This window comes from Xenopus tropicalis, chromosome 8 (genome assembly GCF_000004195.4).
Source record: "Xenopus tropicalis strain Nigerian chromosome 8, UCB_Xtro_10.0, whole genome shotgun sequence".
Lineage (NCBI taxonomy): Eukaryota > Metazoa > Chordata > Amphibia > Anura > Pipidae > Xenopus > Xenopus tropicalis.
This window is the reverse complement of record NC_030684.2, coordinates 133,735,289-133,760,525: the sequence shown is the minus strand read 5'-3', so window position 1 is coordinate 133,760,525 and position 25,237 is coordinate 133,735,289. Positions and strand designations below refer to the sequence as shown.

At 43.8% G+C, this 25,237-nt stretch overlaps 1 protein-coding gene across 2 annotated transcripts; it reads left to right on the top strand.

The window, feature by feature from the left end:
• The first annotated feature begins 456 nt into the window (after positions 1–456).
• Positions 457–24,313, top strand: LOC116407052 (SLAM family member 9-like). 2 transcript variants are annotated; one of them, XM_031892349.1, is made up of 7 exons: positions 457–537; positions 5,299–5,616; positions 16,971–17,237; positions 17,343–17,451; positions 19,600–19,696; positions 22,494–22,580; positions 23,573–24,313. In XM_031892349.1, exons 1-7 carry the CDS (start codon positions 489–491, stop codon positions 23,633–23,635), a joined length of 990 nt encoding a protein of 329 aa, XP_031748209.1. In that variant the 5' UTR covers positions 457–488; the 3' UTR covers positions 23,636–24,313. The 2 variants fall into 2 exon arrangements, with proteins under 2 accessions (XP_031748209.1, XP_031748210.1); XM_031892350.1 differs by lacking the exon at positions 22,494–22,580.
• The last annotated feature ends 924 nt before the right edge of the window (positions 24,314–25,237 follow it).

The following is a 25,237-nucleotide window of genomic DNA, read 5'->3' as shown; positions in this document are numbered from 1 at the left end:
TCACCTTTTTTATTCCCCGAGCCTCTACTCTTTCCATACTCTCATACTCTACATCAGGGATCCCCAACCTTTCTTACCCATAAGCCACAGTCAAATGTAAAAAGACTTGGGGAGCAACACAAGCACCATAAAAGTTCATGGAGGAGCCAAATAAGGACTGTGATTGGCTATTAGGCAGCCTCTATGCACCCAATCAGCTTACAGGGGCTTTATTTTGTAGGAAATCTTGTTTTTATTCAACCAAAACTTGCCCCCAAGTCAGGAATTCAAAAATAACTCCCTGGTTTGGGGGCACTGAGAGCAACATCCAAGGGGTTGGGGAGCAACATGTTGCCCCCGAGCCACTGGTTTGGGATCCCTGCTATACTTCTCTGTTATAGAAGAGATAACGGAATTGTGCCTGCCCCCCCCCCCCTCCCATTGACAACATGTGACTTCCCCATCTACACAGAGAGAAACCGTGGATTCTGGAACAAGAACAAGGCACCATGTTATTTCTGTGCAGCTGGAGCCTATTGATCCTTTCTCTTCATAAAAGTGAGTATTTTTATAACTTTATCTCTATTTGCCCATTGCACTAATAGGTGCCCTAATAAAGAATATGTTACAGGGAGGCAGCAGCATAGCAACAGGGGCAACTGGCAGTGTAATGTTATATGCCTGAGGGTAATAATATAATGGTACAACCTGCCCCCAGTATGTAATAAAAGGCACAACGTTTGCCCCAGGTGCACTAACCCACAGCAACCAATAAGATCTTGTAATTGAAACAGGCAACCAGTAACTGCTAAATGCTGATTGGCTGCTGTAGCTGCTTAGAGCTGTAGCTCCTTTTATTACATAACCCAATAATCAATTAATATAATGGGAGGATTTGTACCTTGGACAATATCATTTGTAGCCCCACTTGGCTCGTGATTTGATTGTTTGCACCATCAATATGCATCAATATGGCTCAGTCGGACCCTCTGCTCTATACAGGGGGAAAGGCGAGGGCTATTTCTGCCTGTGCTTGCATGGGAGTCATACCGAATGTATGAGCAATAGCCTTGTGGTGTTTGCAAAACAAAGAGTTTAGGGAACTGTGTGCTGCAGGCTGTGTAACCGATTTTTGTATTGGGAGGCAAGGGCCCCAACTTATTTGCACAATGGAAGAATCCCATAGGCTGAGTAGAACATTCTTAAAGGGATACTGTCATGATTTTTATGGGTTACTTTTAGTGATGAGCGAATCTGTTCCGTTTCGCTTCGCCGGAAAATTTCGTGAATCTTTCAAAAGATCCGCGAAACGGCGAAAATGTTGTGCGACAAAAAAAAATTGTCACCCGCGGCTATTATTTTGTCGCGCGGCTATTGTTTCGTCGCCCGCGGCTATTATTTTGTCGCACGGCTATTATTTTGTCGCCCGCGGCTATTGTTTTGTCGCCTCCGGCTATTGTTTTGTCGCACGCGGCTATTGTTTCTTCGCACGCGGCTATTGTTTCGTCGCCCGCGGCTATTATTTTGTCGCGCGGCTATTGTTTTGTCGCCCCCGGCTATTGTTTTGTCGCCCCCGGCTATTGTTTCGTCGCACGCGGCTATTGTTTCGTCGCACGCGGCTATTATTTCGTCGCCCACGGCTATTATTTTGTCGCGCGGCTATTGTTTTTTTGCCCGCGGCTATTATTTTGTCGCGCGGCTATTATTTTGGACGTGCGGCGAATCCATGCCTGCCGAAACTTTTCGCCCATCACTAGTTACTTTGTATTGCTAAATTACACTGTTACACAGCAAATAATTCAGTAGGTGAGTTATACAGTAGTTCAACAAGAACCTTTCTCCACCCCAGATAAGGGATTTGGTTTAAGTGTTTAATGTTGGGTTTAGAATTTATTGGCTGGGGGTCTCTGGTCTATTGGTCACCTGTAAACTTTGGATCACAAAGGGTGCAAATACTACACTATATATAGTTTTATTGTTTTTTTTATCCCCTAGCCAATGGCGCTGGAGTTTCCTTTGTTTGTTTTGAACTAGATGGATTTTTTGGGGGAAGACCATCATCTTGGGCAGGGATCAGCTTGGAACTTTTACACATAGACTTGTTAATGTACTGAGTAAATGTGAATAGTATAGCAATTTTAATGGATTTTCCATCCAACTAACACCTACCCACTACTTAAAGCTCTCAGCAGTTCTTTGTAGGCAACTTACAGTTCCAGGTAAGGATTTTAGTGGGTTAGGGCATTATATGACTCTAGAACAGGACAACCCTGATCTGATGTAAAGGTTCTGAGAGCTCATTTGTTATATGAGATAATGATAGAAAGTAACTGACTGTGATGTGTCAGATGGGGCATTGTAGGGCCTATCCTTGTAGGGCCTATCCTTGTAGGGCCTATTCTTGTAGGGCTTATCCTTGTAGGGCCTATCCTTGTAGGGCTTATCCTTGTAGGGCTTAACCTTGTAGGGCCTATCCTTGTAGTGCCTATCCTTGTAGGGCTTAACCTTGTAGGGCCTATTCTTGTAGGGCCTATTCTTGTAGGGCTTATCCTTGTAGGGCCTATTCTTGTAGGGCTTATCCTTGTAGGGCCTATTCTTGTAGGGCTTATCCTTGTAGGGCCTATCCTTGTAGGGCCTATCCTTGTAGGGCCTATTCTTGTAGGGCTTATCCTTGTAGGGCCTATCCTTGTAGGGCTTATCCTTGTAGGGCTTAACCTTGTAGGGCCTATCCTTGTAGTGCCTATCCTTGTAGGGCTTAACCTTGTAGGGCCTATTCTTGTAGGGCCTATTCTTGTAGGGCCTATCCTTGTAGGGCTTAACCTTGTAGGGCCTATTCTTGTAGGGCCTATCCTTGTAGGGCTTAACCTTGTAGGTCCTATTCTTGTAGGGCTTATCCTTGTAGGGCTTATCCTTGTAGGGCTTAACCTTGTAGGGCCTATCCTTGTAGGGCTTATCCTTGTAGGGCTTATCCTTGTAGGGCCTATCCTTGTAGGGCCTATCCTTGTAGGGCTTATCCTTGTAGGGCTTATCCTTGTAGGGCCTATTCTTGTAGGGCCTATCCTTGTAGGGCTTATCCTTGTAGGGCTTAACCTTGTATGGCCTATTCTTGTAGGGCCTATCCTTGTAGGGCTTAACCTTGTAGGGCCTATTCTTGTAGGGCTTATCCTTGTAGGGCTTAACCTTGTAGGGCCTATTCTTGTAGGGCTTATCCTTGTAGGGCTTAACCTTGTAGGGCCTATCCTTGTAGGGCTTAACCTTGTAGGGCCTATTCTTGTAGGGCCTATCCTTGTAGGGCTTATCCTTGTAGGGCTTAACCTTGTAGGGCCTATTCTTGTAGGGCCTATCCTTGTAGGGCTTATCCTTGTAGGGCTTAACCTTGTAGGGCCTATTCTTGTAGGGCTTATCCTTGTAGGGCTTAACCTTGTAGGGCCTATTCTTGTAGGGCCTATCCTTGTAGGGCTTATCCTTGTAGGGCTTAACCTTGTAGGGCCTATTCTTGTAGGGCCTATCCTTGTAGGGCTTATCCTTGTAGGGCTTAACCTTGTAGGGCCTATTCTTGTAGGGCCTATCCTTGTAGGGCGTATCCTTGTAGGGCTTAACCTTGTAGGGCCTATTCTTGTAGGGCCTATCCTTGTAGGGCTTATCCTTGTAGGGCTTAACCTTGTAGGGCCTATTCTTGTAGGGCCTATCCTTGTAGGGCTTATCCTTGTAGGGCTTAACCTTGTAGGGCCTATTCTTGTAGGGCCTATCCTTGTAGGGCCTATTCTTGTAGGGCCTATTCTTGTAGGGCCTATCCTTGTAGGGCTTAACCTTGTAGGGCCAATCCTTGTAGGGCCTATCCTTGTAGGGCTTATCCTTGTAGGGCTTATCCTTGTAGGGCCTATCCTTGTAGGGCTTAACCTTGTAGGGCCTATCCTTGTAGGGCTTATCCTTGTAGGGCTTAACCTTGTAGGGCCTATTCTTGTAGGGCCTATCCTTGTAGGGCTTATCCTTGTAGGGCTTAACCTTGTAGGGCCTATTCTTGTAGGGCCTATCCTTGTAGGGCCTATTCTTGTAGGGCCTATTCTTGTAGGGCCTATCCTTGTAGGGCTTAACCTTGTAGGGCCTATTCTTGTAGGGCCTATCCTTGTAGGGCTTATCCTTGTAGGGCTTATCCTTGTAGGGCCTATCCTTGTAGGGCTTAACCTTGTAGGGCCTATCCTTGTAGGGCTTAACCTTGTAGGGCCTATTCTTGTAGGGCCTATCCTTGTAGGGCCTATCCTTGTAGGGCTTAACCTTGTAGGGCCTATTCTTGTAGGGCTTATCCTTGTAGGGCTTAACCTTGTAGGGCCTATTCTTGTAGGGCCTATCCTTGTAGGGCTTATCCTTGTAGGGCTTAACCTTGTAGGGCCTATTCTTGTAGGGCCTATCCTTGTAGGGCTTATCCTTGTAGGGCTTAACCTTGTAGGGCCTATTCTTGTAGGGCTTATCCTTGTAGGGCTTATCCTTGTAGGGCTTAACCTTGTAGGGCCTATTCTTGTAGGGCTTATCCTTGTAGGGCCTATCCTTGTAGAGCTTATCCTTGTAGGGCCTATCCTTGTAGGGCTTATCCTTGTAGGGCCTATCCTTGTAGGGCTTATCCTTGTAGGGCTTATCAGAGATCCTGACATTCAGGTCCTATCCTCACAAAACTTAGATGTACTGTAGATACTTCTAAATGATATAGGTTTTGCACAGGCCTATGAAGGGCATCACCCTAGGCTAAAGGGCACTAGAACCACTGGTACTCTGACAGGCCAGTCTGACCCAACATCTGCACCTTGGTTGTATGTTATGGTCCCATTCTAAGTATCTCTGCCATTGGTTTCCATTATTTATTTTGTAGGTGTTTTAGCATTCCTGTCCATCTTATTTCCAGCCAAGCAGCTGAAAATGCTGTCTGGTTATTGGGGGGGTCACTGACCCTGGCAATGTATTTATGTATTGCTTATTCTTCTTCTCTCTAATTGATCTCTCATTCTGAATTCCAAACTGCTGAATGGTTGCTAGAGTAGGTAAGCCTTAGTAACCAGATAAATTGAAAGACTGAGAGTTGTAGAACAAAGAAAAACTAGACATAGAACTAGAACTAGACTAGAACACTTAAGACTAAATACTCCACCATTGGATGCCATTCATGCCAATTATCAGCTTTTATCCACCGGAAGAGAAAATGTCATGCACGGCTCACCCCTTAGACATGAACCAGGCAGTGAGCACCTTGGGGTGAGCAGCACTACAGAATGATGGAGATACATTGCAGAAATGCCCCATTATATCAATGATTTTGTTCCTCGCTAGGTGTAACGGCGGAGCTTGCCTGTAAAGCTACAGAGACAGTTGCGGCCATTGAAGGGGAAGAGGCCATTCTGCAAGTGAATAGAACAGGAATCACAGAGATCTCTTGGATCTTTAAGGGACGGCACATTGCTACAACCAGACCCAATCAGACAATTGAATGGAAGAACCGGCAGTTTATGACAAGACTGGGCAGCAAACCTGACGCTTCATTGATCATCAATAAAACAACAGGGGGAGACCAAGGAATATATACAGCGGATATGCGTGGCCTCAGTGAGGCAGATGATCTCATTCAGTGTTATAATCTCTCAGTGTACAGTAAGTTGTGATTTTGTTAAACAATTGTCCCCATTGCTTTTGTGCGTCTTGTTTGTATGTATTCTGACCAACAAAATATTCACCGATTGGCAGGTATTGAAGTTATTATTCTCCACCCAGCTTCCTAAGCCTTCCCCAACCTCTCTTCCCGCCATACTAAGATTCTAGGGCTCAGTTACTAACACTGGACACATTTGGACAACTGGAATTATGGGAAATAACAATGCACTATTGGTAAAAAAAACATGAAGATTTCTGTCCAAAATTGCACTTTGCACAATGGGCTTGTGTTCGTAATTGACCCCTATGGACTCACCATCTTTTTACCAGATTCTTTTGCTAAAACATTCTCTCATCTCTGTCTCTTCATCTCCTTTTCTGATCTTTTCCCACAGCTTTTACCCATTTCTTTCATTTTTTCTTCAGTTTTTTTATAGGCCCAGCTTGCACAAGATCATTTATCACAACAAAGCATTGATATCACACGATAACATGGTAACACATGACTTGTTTATGAGTATAAACGCTCTGGGGTTTTTAAATCTGTTTTTCCCCCATCAGGATAAGGAAGTGATACATCTCCTATTATACAATAGTTTATTACTTTGCAGAGCTTCTCTTATTGGTAGTTTGTCATTAGATAGAAGGGAAATATCAGGGGCTCAACCTTAGCAGTTATAGGGATTCCCAAACCTCAAACGTTATTCAGCATATTCATCAAAGATGAGAAGGGTGAAATGATATTTCTCTCTGAAATAGTCTGAAAATTACTCCATTGACCAATACAAGAAAATGGGACATAGAGAATAGTTTCTGGAGTTTTGTAGAAAATTGGCTTTTTACACTTCAATTATTAAACACTACTGTATATAGCTGAAGGTATCCTTCCTTCTAATGTATGTATGTATGTATATCTTTATTTATAAAGAGCTACTTATGTACGCAGCGCTGTACAGTAGAATACATTAATACAAACAGGGGGTTATTAAGATAATAATAGATAAATACAAAGTATAACAATAAATACAGATAAATACAGTTGCAATAAGTTAAGAGTCAAAGACACAAGAGGATGGAGGTCCCTGCCCCGTAGAGCTTACAATCTATATGGGAGGGTAAGAGTCAAAGGCACAAGAGGATGGAGGTCCCTGCCCGTAGAGCTTACAATCTATATGGGAGGGTAAGAGTCAAAGGCACAAGAGGATGGAGGTCCCTGCCCGTAGAGCTTACAATCTATATGGGAGGGTAAGAGTTAAAGACACAAGAGGATGGAGGTCCCTGCCCCGTAGAGCTTACAATCTATATGGGAGGGTAAGAGTCAAAGACACAAGAGGATGGAGGTCCCTGCCCGTAGAGCTTACAATCTATATCAGAGGGTAAGAGTCAAAGACACAAGAGGATGGAGGTCCCTGCCCCGTAGAGCTTACAATCTATATGGGAGGGTAAGAGTCAAAGACACAAGAGGATGGAGGTCCCTGCCCCGTAGAGCTTACAATCTATATGGGAGGGTAAGAGTCAAAGACACAAGAGGATGGAGGTCCCTGCCCCGTAGAGCTTACAATCTATATGGGAGGGTAAGAGTCAAAGACACAAGAGGATGGAGGTCCCTGCCCCGTAGAGCTTACAATCTATATGGGAGGGTAAGAGTCAAAGACACAAGAGGATGGAGGTCCCTGCCCCGTAGAGCTTACAATCTCTAATTATTGGAGTTGGCTATTAAAGCCACAGCAACACAGGTGCCACTAAATCATACAATGACATTTCTGGCAATCCAAATTCCTACTTTCCTACAGTTTGGGGAAGGTTCTTTGCTGTTTTAACACCATTACTTTCCACATGTACAAAATGAGGACCATACAGAGTGGGTTTGCTGAGATGGGAGTGAAAGAACCTGACTACACAGAACCATGACCTCAAACCAACTGAACCCTTGTGGGATCAACTGGAACCCTGACTGTGAGCCAGGCCTGATCCCCAATATCAGTGCCCAACCACTTACAGATTGAGCAGATACCACCAACAATGCTCCAACATCTAGTGGGAAGAAGAATAGGGATTGTTATAGTAGCAAAGGGAGGAGCAAGTTTATAATAACTACCTTGGTATGGGAAAGAGATGTAGGACAGGCAAGGTTCCAGATCCTTGTGGCCATAAAGTTAGGGAATAGTAATAAAGGTCAGACCTCAGACATGTAACTAGACTTAGGGATGGGATTATGTCCTGATGGACTTGGATATTGTTTACTTTTTATTGCTGCCCCCACCCCAGCTTATTGACAAAGCTGTTGCACATTGGAGATTGACACAGTTAGGGGTGAGCTTGGGAGGACACTTGCACTAGGACAGCCTTGGATAAAGAAAGGAATGGTGACATGTTCCTGGTTGTATCAACTTTGGATATAGTAAATAAAGGTCCAGGACATTCCCTCCTTGAACCAGTTGTACTGGCTGATACATTATAAAGCTTTAAGAAGGGGCTGGATGGGTTTTTTTTGTAGCTCTTAGTACAAGTTGCCCCAGGGACTGGTCCGATTGCCATCTTGGAGTCAGGAAGATATTTATATTAAATTAGAGGCTTGAGATGGGGTTTTTGCCTTCCTCTGGATCAACTAGCAGTTAGGCAGGTTATATATAGGCATTATGGTTGAACTTGATGTCTTTTTTCAACCTAACTTACTATGTTACCATGTTACCCTAGCCTAGGGTATTAAAGGAGAACAGCTCTGCAATGCTCAGCCTACATTACTTAATCCTTCATACTGGGTCCCTATAGACCAATTCATTTGACATCTGCAGTAGGAAAACTGTTGTAGGGAATAGTATGGGATAATATATTGTACAGGTATAGGACCCATTATCCAGAATGCTCGGGACCAAGGGTATTCCGGATAAGGGGTCTTTCCATAATTTGGATGTCCATACCTTAAGTCTACTAAAAAATTAATAAAACATTAATTAAACCCAATAGGATTGTTTTGCATCCAATAAGGATTAATTATATCTTAGTTGGGATCAAGTACAAGGTACTGTTTTATTATTACAGAGAAAAGGGAATCATTTAACCATGAAATAAACCCAATAGGGCTGTTCTGCCCCCAATAAGGGGTAATTATATCTTAGTTGGGATCAAGTACAGGTACTGTTTTATTATTACAGAGAAAAGGGAATCATTTAACCATGAAATAAACCCAATAGGGCTGTTCTGCCCCAATAAGGGGTAATTATATCTTAGTTGGGATCAAGTACAGGTACTGTTTTATTATTACAGAGAAAAGGGAATCATTTAACCATGAAATAAACCCAATTGGGCTGTTCTGCCCCCAATAAGGGGTAATTATATCTTAGTTGGGATCAAGTACAGGTACTGTTTTATTATTACAGAGAAAAGGGAATCATTTAACCATGAAATAAACCCAATAGGGCTGTTCTGCCCCAATAAGGGGTAATTATATCTTAGTTGGGATCAAGTACAGGTACTGTTTTATTATTACAGAGAAAAGGGAATCATTTAACCATTAAATAAACCCAATAGGGCTGTTCTGCCCCCAATAAGGGGTAATTATATCTTAGTTGGGACCAAGTACAGGTACTGTTTTATTATTACAGAGAAAAGGAAATCATTTAACCATTAAATAAACCCAATAGGGCTGTTCTGCCCCAATTAGGGGTAATTATATCTTAGTTGGGATCAATTACAAGGTTCTGTTTTATTTCTACATAAAAAAAGGAAATCAGTTTTAAAATTCTGAATTATTTGCTTATAATGGAGTCTATGGGAGACGGGCTTTCCGTAATTCGGAGCTTTCTGGATAACGGGTTTCCGGATAAGGGGTCCGATACCTGTAGTACATTTCTAATCAGAATAAATTTGTTCCCACATGTATTTTTCTAGAATAGAGTTGGGGAGATGGGGATGTGTGGGTGTTTTTTCATGACTAGTACTTTGGGTATGTATGTGCCTAGGGCACAATGGTGTGTGTGTGTGTGTGGGGGTGCTAGGACCCTAAGCCCATTCCTCTATTGCCTTCTCTACCTCCAGTCCCATGCATCAGGTTCGGTGAGCAGGTGACTGGCTAGCCAAGTGGGGGAGGTGGCAAATATGGGCGTGGTTACTGCTAGGGGCTGGTCCAGCTCTGGTTTAATAGGGTTTTTTCACTGATGTTATTTGTTATTGAATTTGTAGCCAATGGAAAATCCCCTGGTACTACCACTGATATATATATATATATAGAAATATAAATTTCTAGCAGCAGCCTATCAGCCCTCACTCATAAGTGCACTTCTGCATCAATTCTCAGGAATAACCCTAACGCTTCTTCTTACCATTGTAACCTTTCAACATGTTACTAGGGAAGGAAACTATTACTGATTAGGTCACGTAAAACGCTGATTATTCAGTGTATAGATATCCTGTGACTGCAGAAAGTAAATATGTTAAAACCAGTTATGTAAAAAGGAGGTTTTGCTGTATTTCTTATTGCTCAACACAATGGGGAATTTGAGTTTTTCTTGAGAATTTGAAAAAAAAAAATGCAACAAAAAATAATAAATTGAAATATTTTTCTAAATTTGAGCTTTCAAACCTGAGTTTTTGAGATTTCTCAGTCATAAAACCTTCACCCCTTGTATCGGTTACTGATTGCTTTATATGTTACTCTTTATGCCCAATGTATGGAACCCACTTATTGTACAGCGCTGCGGGATATGTTGGCGCTTTATAAATAAATGTTAATAATAATAATGTAGAGTGTAAGCTCTTTTGGGCAGGGCTCCCTTCCCCTCCTGTATCGGTTATTGATTGCTTTATATGTTACTCTGTATGTCCAATGTATGGAACGCACTTATTGTACAGCGCTGCGGGATATGTTGGCGCTTTATAAATAAATGTTAATAATAATAATAATGTAGATTGTAAGCTCTTTTGGGCAGGGCTCTCTTCCCCTCCTGTATCGGTTATTGGTTGCTTTATATGTTACTCTGTATGCCCAATGTATGGAACCCACTTATTGTACAGCGCTGCGGGGTATGTTGGCACTTTATAAATAAATGTTAATAATAATAATAATAATAATAATGTAGAGTGTAAGCTCTTTTGGGCAGGGCTCCCTTCACCTCTTGTATCGGTTACTGATTGCTTTATACGTTACTCTGTATGTCCAATGTATGTAACCCACTTATTGTACAGCGCTGCGGAATATGTTGGCGCTTTATAAATAAATGTTAGTAATAATAATAATAATAATAATAATAATGTAGATTGTAAGCTCTTTTGGGCAGGGCTCCCTTCACCTCTTGTATCGGTTACTGATTGCTTTATATGTTACTCTGTATGCCCAATGTGTGTAACCCACTTATTGTACAGCGCTGCGGGGTATGTTGGCGCTTTATAAATAATAATAATAACAGCCAAAACCGAGCGTCAATAGAAGTCAACGGGAGGTGATTTTTTTCAACATTCAACCTGATTTATAACTTGAGTTTTCTAAAATGATGTGATTTTAGAGGTGATCGAGGAGTTTTTTTTATATCAAGTGTTTTTGATTTAAGCTTTTTTTGTAAATTAGTTTGAGTTTTGAAAAACTCAGTCTGGTTCATTCAAGGTTTTTTTCAGAAACATAAACTTAAATCAATCATTTGTAAATTGGCCTCTAGATTAGTTTTATTGTTTTTTGGCCCCGAACTGTAAAAGTTTTACATAGTAACATAGTAGGTTGGGTTGAAAAAAGACACACATCCATCAAGTTCAACCATAATGCCTATATATAACCTGCCTAACTGCTAGTTGATCCAGAGGAAGGCAAAAAAACCCCATCTGAAGCCTCTAATTTGCCCCAGAGGGGAAAAATTCCTTCCTGACTCCAAGATGGCAATCGGCCCAGTCCCTGGATCAACTAGTACTGAGAGCTATCTCCCCTACCCCTGTATTCCCTCACTTGTACTGAGAGCTATCCCCCCTACCCCTGTATTCCCTCACTTGTACTGAGAGCTATCTCCCATACCCCTGTATTCCCTCACTTGTACTGAGAGCTATCCCCCCTACCCCTGTATTCCCTCACTTGTACTGAGAGCTATCTCCCCTACCCCTGTATTCCCTCACTTGTACTGAGAGCTATCCCCCATACCCCTGTATTCCCTCACTTGTACTGAGAGCTATCTCCCCTACCCCTGTATTCCCTCACTTGTACTGAGAGCTATCCCCCCTACCCCTGTATTCCCTCACTTGTACTGAGAGCTATCTCCCCTACCCCTGTATTCCCTCACTTGTACTGAGAGCTATCTCCCCTACCCCTGTATTCCCTCACTTGTACTGAGAGCTATCTCCCCTACCCCTGTATTCCCTCACTTGTACTGAGAGCTATCCCCCCTACCCCTGTATTCCCTCACTTGTACTGAGAGCTATCCCCCCTACCCCTGTATTCCCTCACTTGTACTGAGAGCTATCTCCCCTACCCCTGTATTCCCTCACTTGTACTGAGAGCTATCCCCCCTACCCCTGTATTCCCTCACTTGTACTGAGAGCTATCCCCCCTACCCCTGTATTCCCTCACTTGTACTGAGAGCTATCCCCCCCTACCCTGTATTCCCTCACTTGTACTGAGAGCTATCCCCCCTACCCCTGTATTCCCTCACTTGTACTAAGAGCTATCTCCCCTACCCCTGTATTCCCTCACTTGTACTGAGAGCTATCCCCCCTACCCCTGTATTCCCTCACTTGTACTGAGAGCTATCTCCCCTACCCCTGTATTCCCTCACTTGTACTGAGAGCTATCCCCCCTACCCCTGTATTCCCTCACTTGTACTGAGAGCTATCCCCCCTACCCCTGTATTCCCTCACTTGTACTGAGAGCTATCCCCCCTACCCCTGTATTCCCTCACTTGTACTGAGAGCTATCTCCCCTACCCCTGTATTCCCTCACTTGTACTGAGAGCTATCTCCCCTACCCCTGTATTCCCTCACTTGTACTGAGAGCTATCCCCCCTACCCCTGTATTCCCTCACTTGTACTGAGAGCTATCTCCCCTACCCCTGTATTCCCTCCACTTGTACTGAGAGCTATCTCCCCTACCCCCTGTATTCCCTCACTTGTACTGAGAGCTATCTCCCCTACCCCTGTATTCCCTCACTTGTACTGAGAGCTATCTCCCCTACCCCTGTATTCCCTCACTTGTACTGAGAGCTATCTCCCATAACCCTGTATTCCCTCACTTGTACTGAGAGCTATCCCCTACCCCTGTATTCCCTCACTTGTACTGAGAGCTATCTCCCATACCCCTGTATTCCCTCACTTGTACTGAGAGCTATCCCCCCTACCCCTGTATTCCCTCACTTGTACTGAGAGCTATCCCCCCTACCCCTGTATTCCCTCACTTGTACTGAGAGCTATCCCCCCTACCCCTGTATTCCCTCACTTGTACTGAGAGCTATCTCCCATACCCCTGTATTCCCTCACTTGTACTGAGAGCTATCTCCCATAACCCTGTATTCCCTCACTTGTACTGAGAGCTATCCCCCCTACCCCTGTATTCCCTCACTTGTACTGAGAGCTATCTCCCATACCCCTGTATTCCCTCACTTGTACTAAGAGCTATCTCCCCTACCCCTGTATTCCCTCACTTGTACTGAGAGCTATCTCCCATACCCCTGTATTCCCTCACTTGTACTGAGAGCTATCCCCCCTACCCCTGTATTCCCTCACTTGTACTGAGAGCTATCCCCCCTACCCCTGTATTCCCTCACTTGTACTGAGAGCTATCTCCCCTACCCCTGTATTCCCTCACTTGTACTGAGAGCTATCCCCCTACCCCTGTATTCCCTCACTTGTACTGAGAGCTATCTCCCATACCCCTGTATTCCCTCACTTGTACTAAGAGCTATCTCCCCTACCCCTGTATTCCCTCACTTGTACTGAGAGCTATCTCCCCTACCCCTGTATTCCCTCACTTGTACTGAGAGCTATCTCCCCTACCCCTGTATTCCCTCACTTGTACTGAGAGCTATCCCCCCTACCCCTGTATTCCCTCACTTGTACTGAGAGCTATCTCCCCTACCCCTGTATTCCCTCACTTGTACTGAGAGCTATCCCCCCTACCCCTGTATTCCCTCACTTGTACTGAGAGCTATCCCCCTACCCCTGTATTCCCTCACTTGTACTGAGAGCTATCCCCCCTACCCCTGTATTCCCTCACTTGTACTGAGAGCTATCCCCCCTACCCCTGTATTCCCTCACTTGTACTGAGAGCTATCTCCCATACCCCTGTATTCCCTCACTTGTACTGAGAGCTATCCCCCCTACCCCTGTATTCCCTCACTTGTACTGAGAGCTATCTCCCTACCCCTGTATTCCCTCACTTGTACTGAGAGCTATCCCCCCTACCCCTGTATTCCCTCACTTGTACTGAGAGCTATCCCCCCTACCCCTGTATTCCCTCACTTGTACTGAGAGCTATCTCCCATACCCCTGTATTCCCTCACTTGTACTGAGAGCTATCCCCCCTACCCCTGTATTCCCTCACTTGTACTGAGAGCTATCTCCCATACCCCTGTATTCCCTCACTTGTACTGAGAGCTATCCCCCCTACCCCTGTATTCCCTCACTTGTACTGAGAGCTATCTCCCTACCCCTGTATTCCCTCACTTGTACTGAGAGCTATCCCCCCTACCCCTGTATTCCCTCACTTGTACTGAGAGCTATCTCCCCTACCCCTGTATTCCCTCACTTGTACTGAGAGCTATCTCCCTACCCCTGTATTCCCTCACTTGTACTGAGAGCTATCCCCCCTACCCCTGTATTCCCTCACTTGTACTGAGAGCTATCTCCCCTACCCCTGTATTCCCTCACTTGTAACTGAGAGCTATCCCCCCTACCCCTGTATTCCCTCACTTGTACTGAGAGCTATCTCCCCTACCCCTGTATTCCCTCACTTGTACTGAGAGCTATCTCCCCTACCCCTGTATTCCCTCACTTGTACTGAGAGCTATCTCCCCTACCCCTGTATTCCCTCACTTGTACTGAGAGCTATCTCCCTACCCCTGTATTCCCTCACTTGTACTGAGAGCTATCCCCCCTACCCCTGTATTCCCTCACTTGTACTGAGAGCTATCTCCCCTACCCCTGTATTCCCTCACTTGTACTGAGAGCTATCTCCCCTACCCCTGTATTCCCTCACTTGTACTGAGAGCTATCTCCCCTACCCCTGTATTCCCCTCACTTGTACTGAGAGCTATCTCCCATAACCCTGTATTCCCTCACTTGTACTGAGAGCTATCTCCCATAACCCTGTATTCCCTCACTTGTACTGAGAGCTATCCCCCCTACCCCTGTATTCCCTCACTTGTACTGAGAGCTATCCCCGCTACCCCTGTATTCCCTCACTTGTACTGAGAGCTATCCCCCTACCCCTGTATTCCCTCACTTGTACTGAGAGCCTATCCCCCCTACCCCTGTATTCCCTCACTTGTACTGAGAGCTATCCCTCCTACCCCTGTATTCCCTCACTTGTACTGAGAGCTATCTCCCTACCCCTGTATTCCCTCACTTGTACTGAGAGCTATCTCCCTACCCCTGTATTCCCTCACTTGTACTGAGAGCTATCTCCCCTACCCCTGTATTCCCTCACTTGTACTGAGAGCTATCCCCGCTACCCCTGTATTCCCTCACTTGTACTGAGAGCTTATCCCCCCTACCCCTGTATTCCCTCACTTGTACTGAGAGCTATCCCCCCTACCCCTGTATTCCCTCACTTGTACTGAGAGCTATCCCCCCTACCCCTGTATTCCCTCACTTGTACTGAGAGCTATCCCCCTACCCCTGTATTCCCTCACTTGTACTGAGAGCTATCCCTCCTACCCCTGTATTCCCTCACTTGTACTGAGAGCTATCCCCCCTACCCCTGTATTCCCTCACTTGTACTGAGAGCTATCTCCCCTACCCCTGTATTCCCTCACTTGTACTGAGAGCTATCTCCCCTACCCCTGTATTCCCTCACTTGTACTGAGAGCTATCTCCCCTACCCCTGTATTCACTCACTTGTACTGAGAGCTATCTCCCCTACCCCTGTATTCCCTCACTTGTACTGAGAGCTATCTCCCCTACCCCTGTATTCCCTCACTTGTACTGAGAGCTATCCCCCCTACCCCTGTATTCCCTCACTTGTACTGAGAGCTATCCCCCCTACCCCTGTATTCCCTCACTTGTACTGAGAGCTATCTCCCCTACCCCTGTATTCCCTCACTTGTACTGAGAGCTATCTCCCCTACCCCTGTATTCCCTCACTTGTACTGAGAGCTATCTCCCCTACCCCTGTATTCCCTCACTTGTACTGAGAGCTATCCCCCCTACCCCTGTATTCCCTCACTTGTACTGAGAGCTATCTCCCCTACCCCTGTATTCCCTCACTTGTACTGAGAGCTATCCCCCCTACCCCTGTATTCCCTCACTTGTACTGAGAGCTATCTCCCCTACCCCTGTATTCCCTCACTTGTACTGAGAGCTATCCCCCCTACCCCTGTATTCCCTCACTTGTACTGAGAGCTATCTCCCCTACCCCTGTATTCCCTCACTTGTACTGAGAGCTATCTCCCCTACCCCTGTATTCACTCACTTGTACTGAGAGCTATCTCCCCTACCCCTGTATTCCCTCACTTGTACTGAGAGCTATCCCCCCTACCCCTGTATTCACTCACTTGTACTGAGAGCTATCTCCCCTACCCCTGTATTCCCTCACTTGTACTGAGAGCTATCCCCCCTACCCCTGTATTCCCTCACTTGTACTGAGAGCTATCTCCCATACCCCTGTATTCCCTCACTTGTACTGAGAGCTATCCCCCCTACCCCTGTATTCCCTCACTTGTACTGAGAGCTATCCCCCCTACCCCTGTATTCCCTCACTTGTACTGAGAGCTATCCCCCCTACCCCTGTATTCCCTCACTTGCTAAATACCCACCCAGCCCCTTCTTAAAGCTATATAATGTATCAGCCAGCACGACTGATTCGGGGAGGGAATTCCACAACTTCACAGCTCTCACTGTAACAAATCCTTTCCCAATATTTAAACGGAACCTCCCTTCTTCTAAACGGAGTGGGTGCCCTCGTGTCCGTTGGAAGGACCTACTGGTAAATAAAACATTAGAAAGGTTATTATATGATCCCCTTATATATTTATACATAGTTATCATGTCACCCCTTAAGCGCCTCTTCTCCAGTGTAAACAGACCCAACTGGGCCAGTCTTTCCCCATAACTGAGACTTCCCATACCCTTTACCAGCTTAGTTTCCCTTCTCTGGACCCTCTCTAACTCAGTAATGTCCCGTTTGAGAACTGGAGGTCATATGTTTTATCATTATCTTTCACCAGGGAGATTAAAAGATGAAGATATAAGCATACGGCATACAGTGCATGTCAGCGCGGCCGGAGATACACCATGTCATATTACTGTGACCTGTACTGAAGAAGGGGAATCCACTGCTAAATGGACAGACAGTTATAACAAACTCATAGAAGGGTCAAACCACACTATCCACATATATAATGTCACTCTGGATCTCAGCTACAATTGTTCCCTGGCAAACCCAGTCAGCAAAGTCTCCAAAACAGTAAATGTGTGGGCCCTGTGTAATGAAGGTAAGTGGGTCTACAACATTCTAGAACCTCAAAAAAGACTGAAGGTTGGGTCAAAATGTTGTCCTATTTCTACATTCAGTAAAAAGTTTTAAATTCTCCATTTAGGAAAGCGGAACATGGTGGCGCTGATAACAGGACTGTTGGTGGGGCTGTTGGTTGTTATTGGCTGCCTCTGTTCTGTTTACTATTTGACAAAGAAGACCAGGACTTTAAGGTGAGTTCTCCTGATGGTACCTCAGATTTTATTAGATCTTATGATTTAATAAACATACATTACGTCTAAAGTGAGAAGGTCTGAACATACACAGACATTACACAAAGGATACTCACTATACCTATCTTAGATCAGCACAGACCAGCACAAGGTGTCTCCCACCCATGAAATCAAAACGATGCAAGAACTGTATTTTGTGCGTTCTCTATTACAATTAAAACATAACTTTTATTTTACATATAAAATCATTAGTGAAAACGTGTATCGGGTCAACTAGTGCAATGTTGATTAAAAACAATCATTAGTATAAGCACACCTGTTCTGAGTCCGTAGTTTATGCAGTATATACGCAATTAAGTTCAAAACTAGGGGCCGGTAGCTAGAGGTCAGTTATATTCATTCAAATAGTCAATAACGAGATGGGAGGGGATGGATTACCCAAATAAAAATCAAACTATAGTTTGTCCATTGACGCTTAAGTAGAACTATAACTATATAAACACACAAACACATAGGGGGGGATGAGGGACAGCGGACAAAGGGAGCCTCATGGGCACATACAGGGGAATAAACGCGATAGTCAATCAGTAATTAAGTTTCAATCACATATATATGAGTAGAGACTTAGGGAGGGTATCAGCCAAGCATTCAAACTGTTCTACTCACTTCAGATTATTGTTCAGATCTGAGGCTAAGAAGGCTCATTGAGCAGACCCAAACTCCTAACAACATCCACCACCCCTATGCTGAAAACGGCCTAAACTCGCCGCTCAATCAAAATCACAACCATTCCCATATAGAAATCATCGCTATCCCCTAAGGCTAGCAGCCGCCCCCCCCAAAACCTCCCCTCCCAGTTCTGCCGCCGGCTATCAAGAGCCGCTTCCAGTTCCAGACATGTGCATAAAATCAACCTCCCCTCTCTTCTGCCTGCGGCTATCAAGAGCCACCTATACTCAGCACAAGCGTGCCGGTCAGTTAGCTAACTGACTGTCTAGCAGAGTCTCGCCCATCCCTCGCCCATTACAAGCTGCTTATTGGCCAACAGACAATGAAACAGTCATATCCAATTATCAGCAGAGCATGGGGATTTATGGCTAAGTACATGGTGTTTTTGCCCTGTAGGTAATATGGCACAACATTTCACATTATTGCACGGGGCAAATATAAGTGAATAATGAGGGCCATCTTTATGCACATAAATGACCCTGCCAATTAGTCATTAGATCATTAGGTACTGTACTAAGTCTAATAAAATAAGCCAATAACTTGCTGTTGTATAGACAAAATGGCTTTATGCACAGGATTACCGAGACTTTCTGTCATTCTATGTACCGTTTTAGAAGCCATTTGGGAAAGATTATATTGATTAAATTGGTGTGGCCGTTTGCTAGTTAGTGGCACTTTAATTGTATGGTAACTAGTGATGAGCGAATCTGTCCTGTTTCGCTTCGCCATAAAATTTGCGAAACGGCGAAGAAATGAAAATGGCGAAGAATTCGCGAAACGCATTTGACACCCGCGTCTGTTTTGTCGCTCGCGTCTATTTTTTTTGTCACCCATGTTTTTTTTACGTGACCCAATTTTGATGCGACCGTGCCCAATTTGCCGCGACCGTGCCCTTTTTGCTGCAACCGTGCCCAATTCGCCGTGACCGTGCCCTTGTTGCCGCGACCGCGCCCAATTTGACGCGCGGCAAAAAAAAAAATCCACATGACGAATTTTTCCGCAGCGAATTTTCACGGAAGTTTAGCGAAACTTTTCACCAATGGCGAAATGCGGAAATTCGCTGCAAATCCATGCCTGGCGAAAAAATTCACTCATCACTAATGGTAACTTTGGATAGAATGGCAGAACACACAATAATCACAGCCAGCTTGAGAATATGACTTCTATTAACCCATTCTGTTACCCTGAATAATATATCTGACTGGGGATCATTCAAGGCAACGATTCTGTAGCATCAGGCTCTGAGCGAGAGGCCTTCTGTCCTGAAATCATGAGTCAATGAGACGACCATGTTCTTTCATGTTCCTCCCCCCATGGCACAGGCACCTGTGTCTTATGCTGAACTGAAATTACTGAAGTTTTCCCAAAGGGTAAGTTAACCCTAAGCAGTTGGGCAAACGCACTGATTTTCTGTTGCAGATTCAGGGACAAGGCAAATGGATTTCCAGTCAACGACACCACAGAACTTACTAATGTGCCAGCGGAGAATCCATATTCTGAAATCCAGGACCCGCCGGTAGGAACAGAATGACTGTTCTTGGAAGGAAATGTAGTAAATGGTGTGGAAACAATGAACAAACTGAACAGTTAATTAGTTAAGGTTAATTATTGTCATTGATAAAAAGGTCAACTGCTAAAACTCACAAGAATATGAATCAGCACACATGCCAAGTAGGAAAATGACATAGTTGTACCACCCTAGGCTTTAGCTTGGGGAACAAATAACTGTATCAGGATTCCTTAAAAGGGAAGGAAAGGTAAAAGCTTTATCAGAAAGGTCTATGTAAATACAGCCATAAGCACTAGAGTCCCCTATCAAAAGAAACACAGGATTTATTCACTATATAATATACAAGAGCCACAAATAACCTTTATATGGCCATGGAACTCCTCTGTGACTTATAATATCCCTATATGTTACAATAGGGGGTACTTTATTCACTATATAATATACAAAAGCCACAAATAACCTTTATATGGCCATGGGACCCCTCTGTGACTTATAATATCCCTATATGTTACAATAGGGGGTACTTTATTCACTATATAATATACAAAAGCCACAAATAACCTTTATATGGCCATGGGACCCCTCTGTGACTTATAATATCCCTATATGTTACAATAGGGGGTACTTTATTCACTATATAATATACAGGAGCCACAAATAACCTTTATATGGCCATGGGACCCCTCTGTGACTTATAATATCCCTATATGTTACAATAGGGGGTACTTTATTCACTATATAATATACAAAAGCCACAAATAACCTTTATATGGCCATGGGACCCCTCTGTGACTTATAATATCCCTATATGTTACAATAGGGGGTACTTTATTCACTATATAATATACAGGAGCCACAAATAACCTTTATATGGCCATGGGATCCCTCTGTGACTTATAATATCCCTATATGTTACAATAGGGGGTACTTTATTCACTATATAATATACAAAAGCCACAAATAACCTTTATATGGCCATGGGACCCCTCTGTGACTTATAATATCCCTATATGTTACAATAGGGGGTACTTTATTCACTATATAATATACAGGAGCCACAAATACCCTTTATATGGCCATGGAACCCCTCTGTGACTTATAATATCCCTATATTTTACAATAGGGGGTACTTTATTCACTATATAATATACAAGAGCCACAAATACCCTTTATATGGCCATGGAACTCCTCTGTGACTTATAATATCCCTATATGTTACAATAGGGGGTACTTTATCCACTATATAATTTACAGGCTATTCATGGATCTGTGTATTATAGTTATAAAAAACTAATAATATTAAGAGCTCGAATTACCCAGACCATAAAAAGTTCTTTAATACCCCCCATCTCCCTTTAGTTTTATATCTTTATTTGGTAGGGCTCACACATTGCAATTTGTGTATTAGGGTCTGAACGTACAGTAGATTGCTATCTGTGTAGCACTTACTGCATTTACTATAAGTTGTGTGTGTTAAAGAAAAACTATACCCCCAACAATGTAGGTCTCTATAAAAAGATATCACATAAAACAGCTCATAATGTGCCATTGGGTAATCCTTAATAGGAAAGCTGCATCACTTCCTGTCATCTGATCTCTGAGGGAGCACACAGCCCATCACTAAATGGCGGCTCAAGGGAAAGGATGTAAAAGGGCAATATTTACTGATATATATATTCCAGTTGGCGAGAATCTTTAATAGGTCACTTAACATAATATAAACTATCTGTTGGTTACGTATTCATTCTGGGGGTGTAGTTTCCCTTTACGTACTAACATTACTCCAGGCTGTAATACATCTATTAAGCAATGTATTTTCTGAATACTGCAATCTCTGTGTGTGTTGAAGTCCATAGTAATGTAGTGTAGTAATATAGTATTTTCTTTGCCGGCTCATTTTATGCCGGCAGAGAAGCCTCAGTCACCTCTCATGCTGCCTGCCATAGAAATGAATGGCAACCAGTGTCGGAGTGGCCCACCAGGATACCAGGAAAACTCCCGGTGGGCCCAGGTGTCAGTGGGCCCTCCTGCTCCTGTCCATTTGGCCTGTTTCATGGTCATTCCCTATTCCTAAATGGGAAGAAAGAGATGGAAGGATAGATGCTAGCATGTAAATAAAAGAGACTAGGAGAATAAAGAGGTTGGGTGAGGAAAGGAGGAAAGATAGTTTGGAGAGTGGGCCCAGGGTCTAAGGTTTTCTGGTGGCCCCTGGGGTCCCAGTCCGACACTGATGGCAACTGATGTCACCAGTGGTGATAGGTGAATTGTGGCACTATTCAAATCAACAGCAGGCAAGCCACAGGCAGTGAGACTTGACAGTGCAGAATATATATATACGTATATATGAGCCTTAGCACTGAAATAACTGTAAGCTGCAACTGTTATATCAGATAGTGAACTTCCTGTATATTGTAACTGCCGCCCCTATTGATTGCAATCAGCGTATGAGGTGAGATTGTAGATAATTATACAAATACTGTTATTACTGTTATTGTAGATACTCTTATGGGGCATTTTCAGGGCGTATAATAAACAGCATTACTGAGTAAATAGGGGCAAAACATGTAATTTATATTAATATAACCTGAGGTATCTGCTAGTAAAAGTACAGTAGTTCTATTCAGACACTGGGTTTACAGGATAAAGTGAGTGTATATTTGGCATAGCAGAGTGCCGTTGATGTAATAAACACTGCTATATATAATGTAGGTTTGAAATCAGTGTTTTTAGGCAATGAACATAGTGTAGATGTGAACCTTTTGGGGTTATTAACACTAGAATTTATCTATATTACCATTAATAGGCGAAGAAAAAACTGCCCAACAGCAACATCGCCCCAGTGAAAAAGGACATCGAAACGGTCTATTACTTGTTGCAGATGTCCCCCAAGGTGTGTGCGTAACAATAATAGGGTTTGATGCTTCTCTACAGAGAGAAAGTGCTGGGTGTGCCAACATGGTGCAAAGTAGAGGGCAAATAAACATAAGGGAAACTTGGATTTAACATATGAAGAGCTGGAACTTCCAGGGTTCCTTTTGTACAGAGGTTGCCAATAAGGCCCCCTGAGGGGGAGTGGTTAGAGCAGTGGCGGATAGGACTCAGCCTGCACACCAGCAGGTATTGGTGTAACTATAGAGAAAGTAGACCCCATGGTCGCAGGGGGCCCGGGAGATAGGGGAGCCCAGACAACGGGGTCTGCTACCTCTATAGTTATGAAATAAATTTAAAAAATAGTTTCAAAGCCGGGGGGGGGGTAGGTGGGGGGCAGGCAGTGGGCGGGTAGGATACAGGTTGGAGCACTGAGCAGCTGTGCGTCGGGCCCCTCTTGAGATTTTTTTCATAGGGGGACCCGGCGCCAACTTGTTACGCCACTGCCAGTAGAGCGATAGCTGTAGAAAATGGCCATTAGTTCTCTTAGATATCCCTGAAAGCCCACCCTGAAGGTCAGTTACAGCGAGATTTGCGGTGAATATTCATTTACTGTCCTAAATATGCTTGGAACTATGGCTAAATAACAAATAAATCAATATTTTCCTAGAGCTGTACTCAATTCATGAGCTACGGGGGGGCACTGACCAAAGGTTAAACCTTCACTGGGGGGCACTGACCAAAGGTTAAATCTTCACTGGGGGCCTGACCAACAGTTAAACCTTTAGACATATTCAATTAACTTTCGCCTAGTGGATCACATGCTACTACCATTCAGCATGCAGCCAAAACTTGCATTGGCGCTGCATTGTGGGTAAAAACATGGCAATTTCCATCAATGTTTAGTGTTTTGCAAATGGCACCAGTCACTCAATATCCCCTTTCCAAAGTGACTTCAGAATTGTGAATGACTTTATAAAACACAAGTTAAATGTTTATCTTCCAATCCCACAGCCTGTCCCCATGGAGAAGCCACGGCAGCAGCAGAACGACCCCTTATACGACACCATAAAATAACTCTAATAAAGTAATACATCATCTTCTACCTCCAAGAACCTCTAATTCTGGAACCCAAATCTTGTGTCCATTACACTCACACTGCTTTGGGGCTGGGCTTGGAGCCAATGAGGCTGGAGAAACAGTACGGCCAAGAGGAAAGAAGCAGAAGGTTCAGCATCAGCCTCTGTGTATGGGATAAGTCAAGATGGGTGGTGGGGGGGCAAGGGATAAGGGGGACCCCATAAAAACCTCTGTTCCCCATTCCTTTCTAGCACCTCCTGATGAATACGTCTGGGGAGTTACAGGTCTTGGTCTTTGTCCTGCTACCAGAGTGATCTACAGCCATGAACCTGCCAATAGGGAGCAAACTGTCCTGTTCTTTGGTTTATCTGTTAATCTTGGGGTTCATTCCCAAACTGACTGATAATAATGTTAGACTGGTAAATATGTGCTATGCTTTTCCACTGCCTGTATTTAAGAGGAAATCTAATCAGCAAAGATGAAAGTCTATGGCAGAGGTTTCTGTTCTGTGGGGCTGGATCCTGCAGTAGAATGCTGCCCACGCAGCCAATCCTTGTTCCCCTTAATACCCAGGCTTAAAGGACCAGTAGTACCTAGAAATTAAGAAAGCCAGTTGGGGGGGATTTTGGGTGACTGTTACCCCAATGTTTCTATATATCTGTAACCTTGTTATGGGCTAAGGGGGCCCAGCCTGAAGGCCAGTTAGGGGGGGATTTGGGGTGAGTGCTTATTTGTGCCCTGGGTACCCCTGGAGCAGGGTGACTGTTACAACAATATTTATATTCTATTCTGTTGTACATGTGTATTTTTTATATGCAAAGTTTTTGAGTTCATCCAAGGTTTACAAATAAACTTCTTTTTTCATATAAACAATGAAATCCATTGTCTTTTATACAGTTTATCTGTTATGTATAAGTTCCCTATTCTAGCTTGAATGGCTGTCTGTATGGGTAAAACCATATACACTTTCCTGGAAATGTTTTGTTCTTTCTGTGGGGGAACAGAATGATTTACACTTAGACACGGTGGCACAGGGAGCCTGTAGCAAAGGCAATAGAGACTATAGAGCTAAGCCGGCCCGGCTCTGTGCCAATAGGTCACGTATGTAGGAGTCTGTTTGAAACCCCTGTAATATGCCGCATTGCAGTCTAGTACCGGGCACAGAAAATACAGAAATAGATTGTTTCACATCATTTATATTTTGGGAACTTTGTGCAGTGTCTCTTTCCAAATGAATTGCATTGTTTATAATACCCAGTTCCATATCCTCTTCTTAAGTTTTATTCCCATTCTACATTCAATACAAATGACCCCCAGCTCTCAGCCTTACGAGGATATTAAGAAGAGACATATTTGCTTCATGCTATATATTAGAATTAGTTTATAGGGAGTGGGGTGCTATAAGCTATATGTGCCAATTGGAGATTTGGGAAATTATTTCTGGTGTCGTTTTAAACCGCTATGGTTTAATGTAAGGAATATGGGTCTTTTAAAATGCCCTCACCTTTGTTAAAGTAGTGGATATATATATATATATACATATATATGTATGTCGGTATAATGTACATTTGGAGAAGGTTTTTCCAGTATAATAGTACC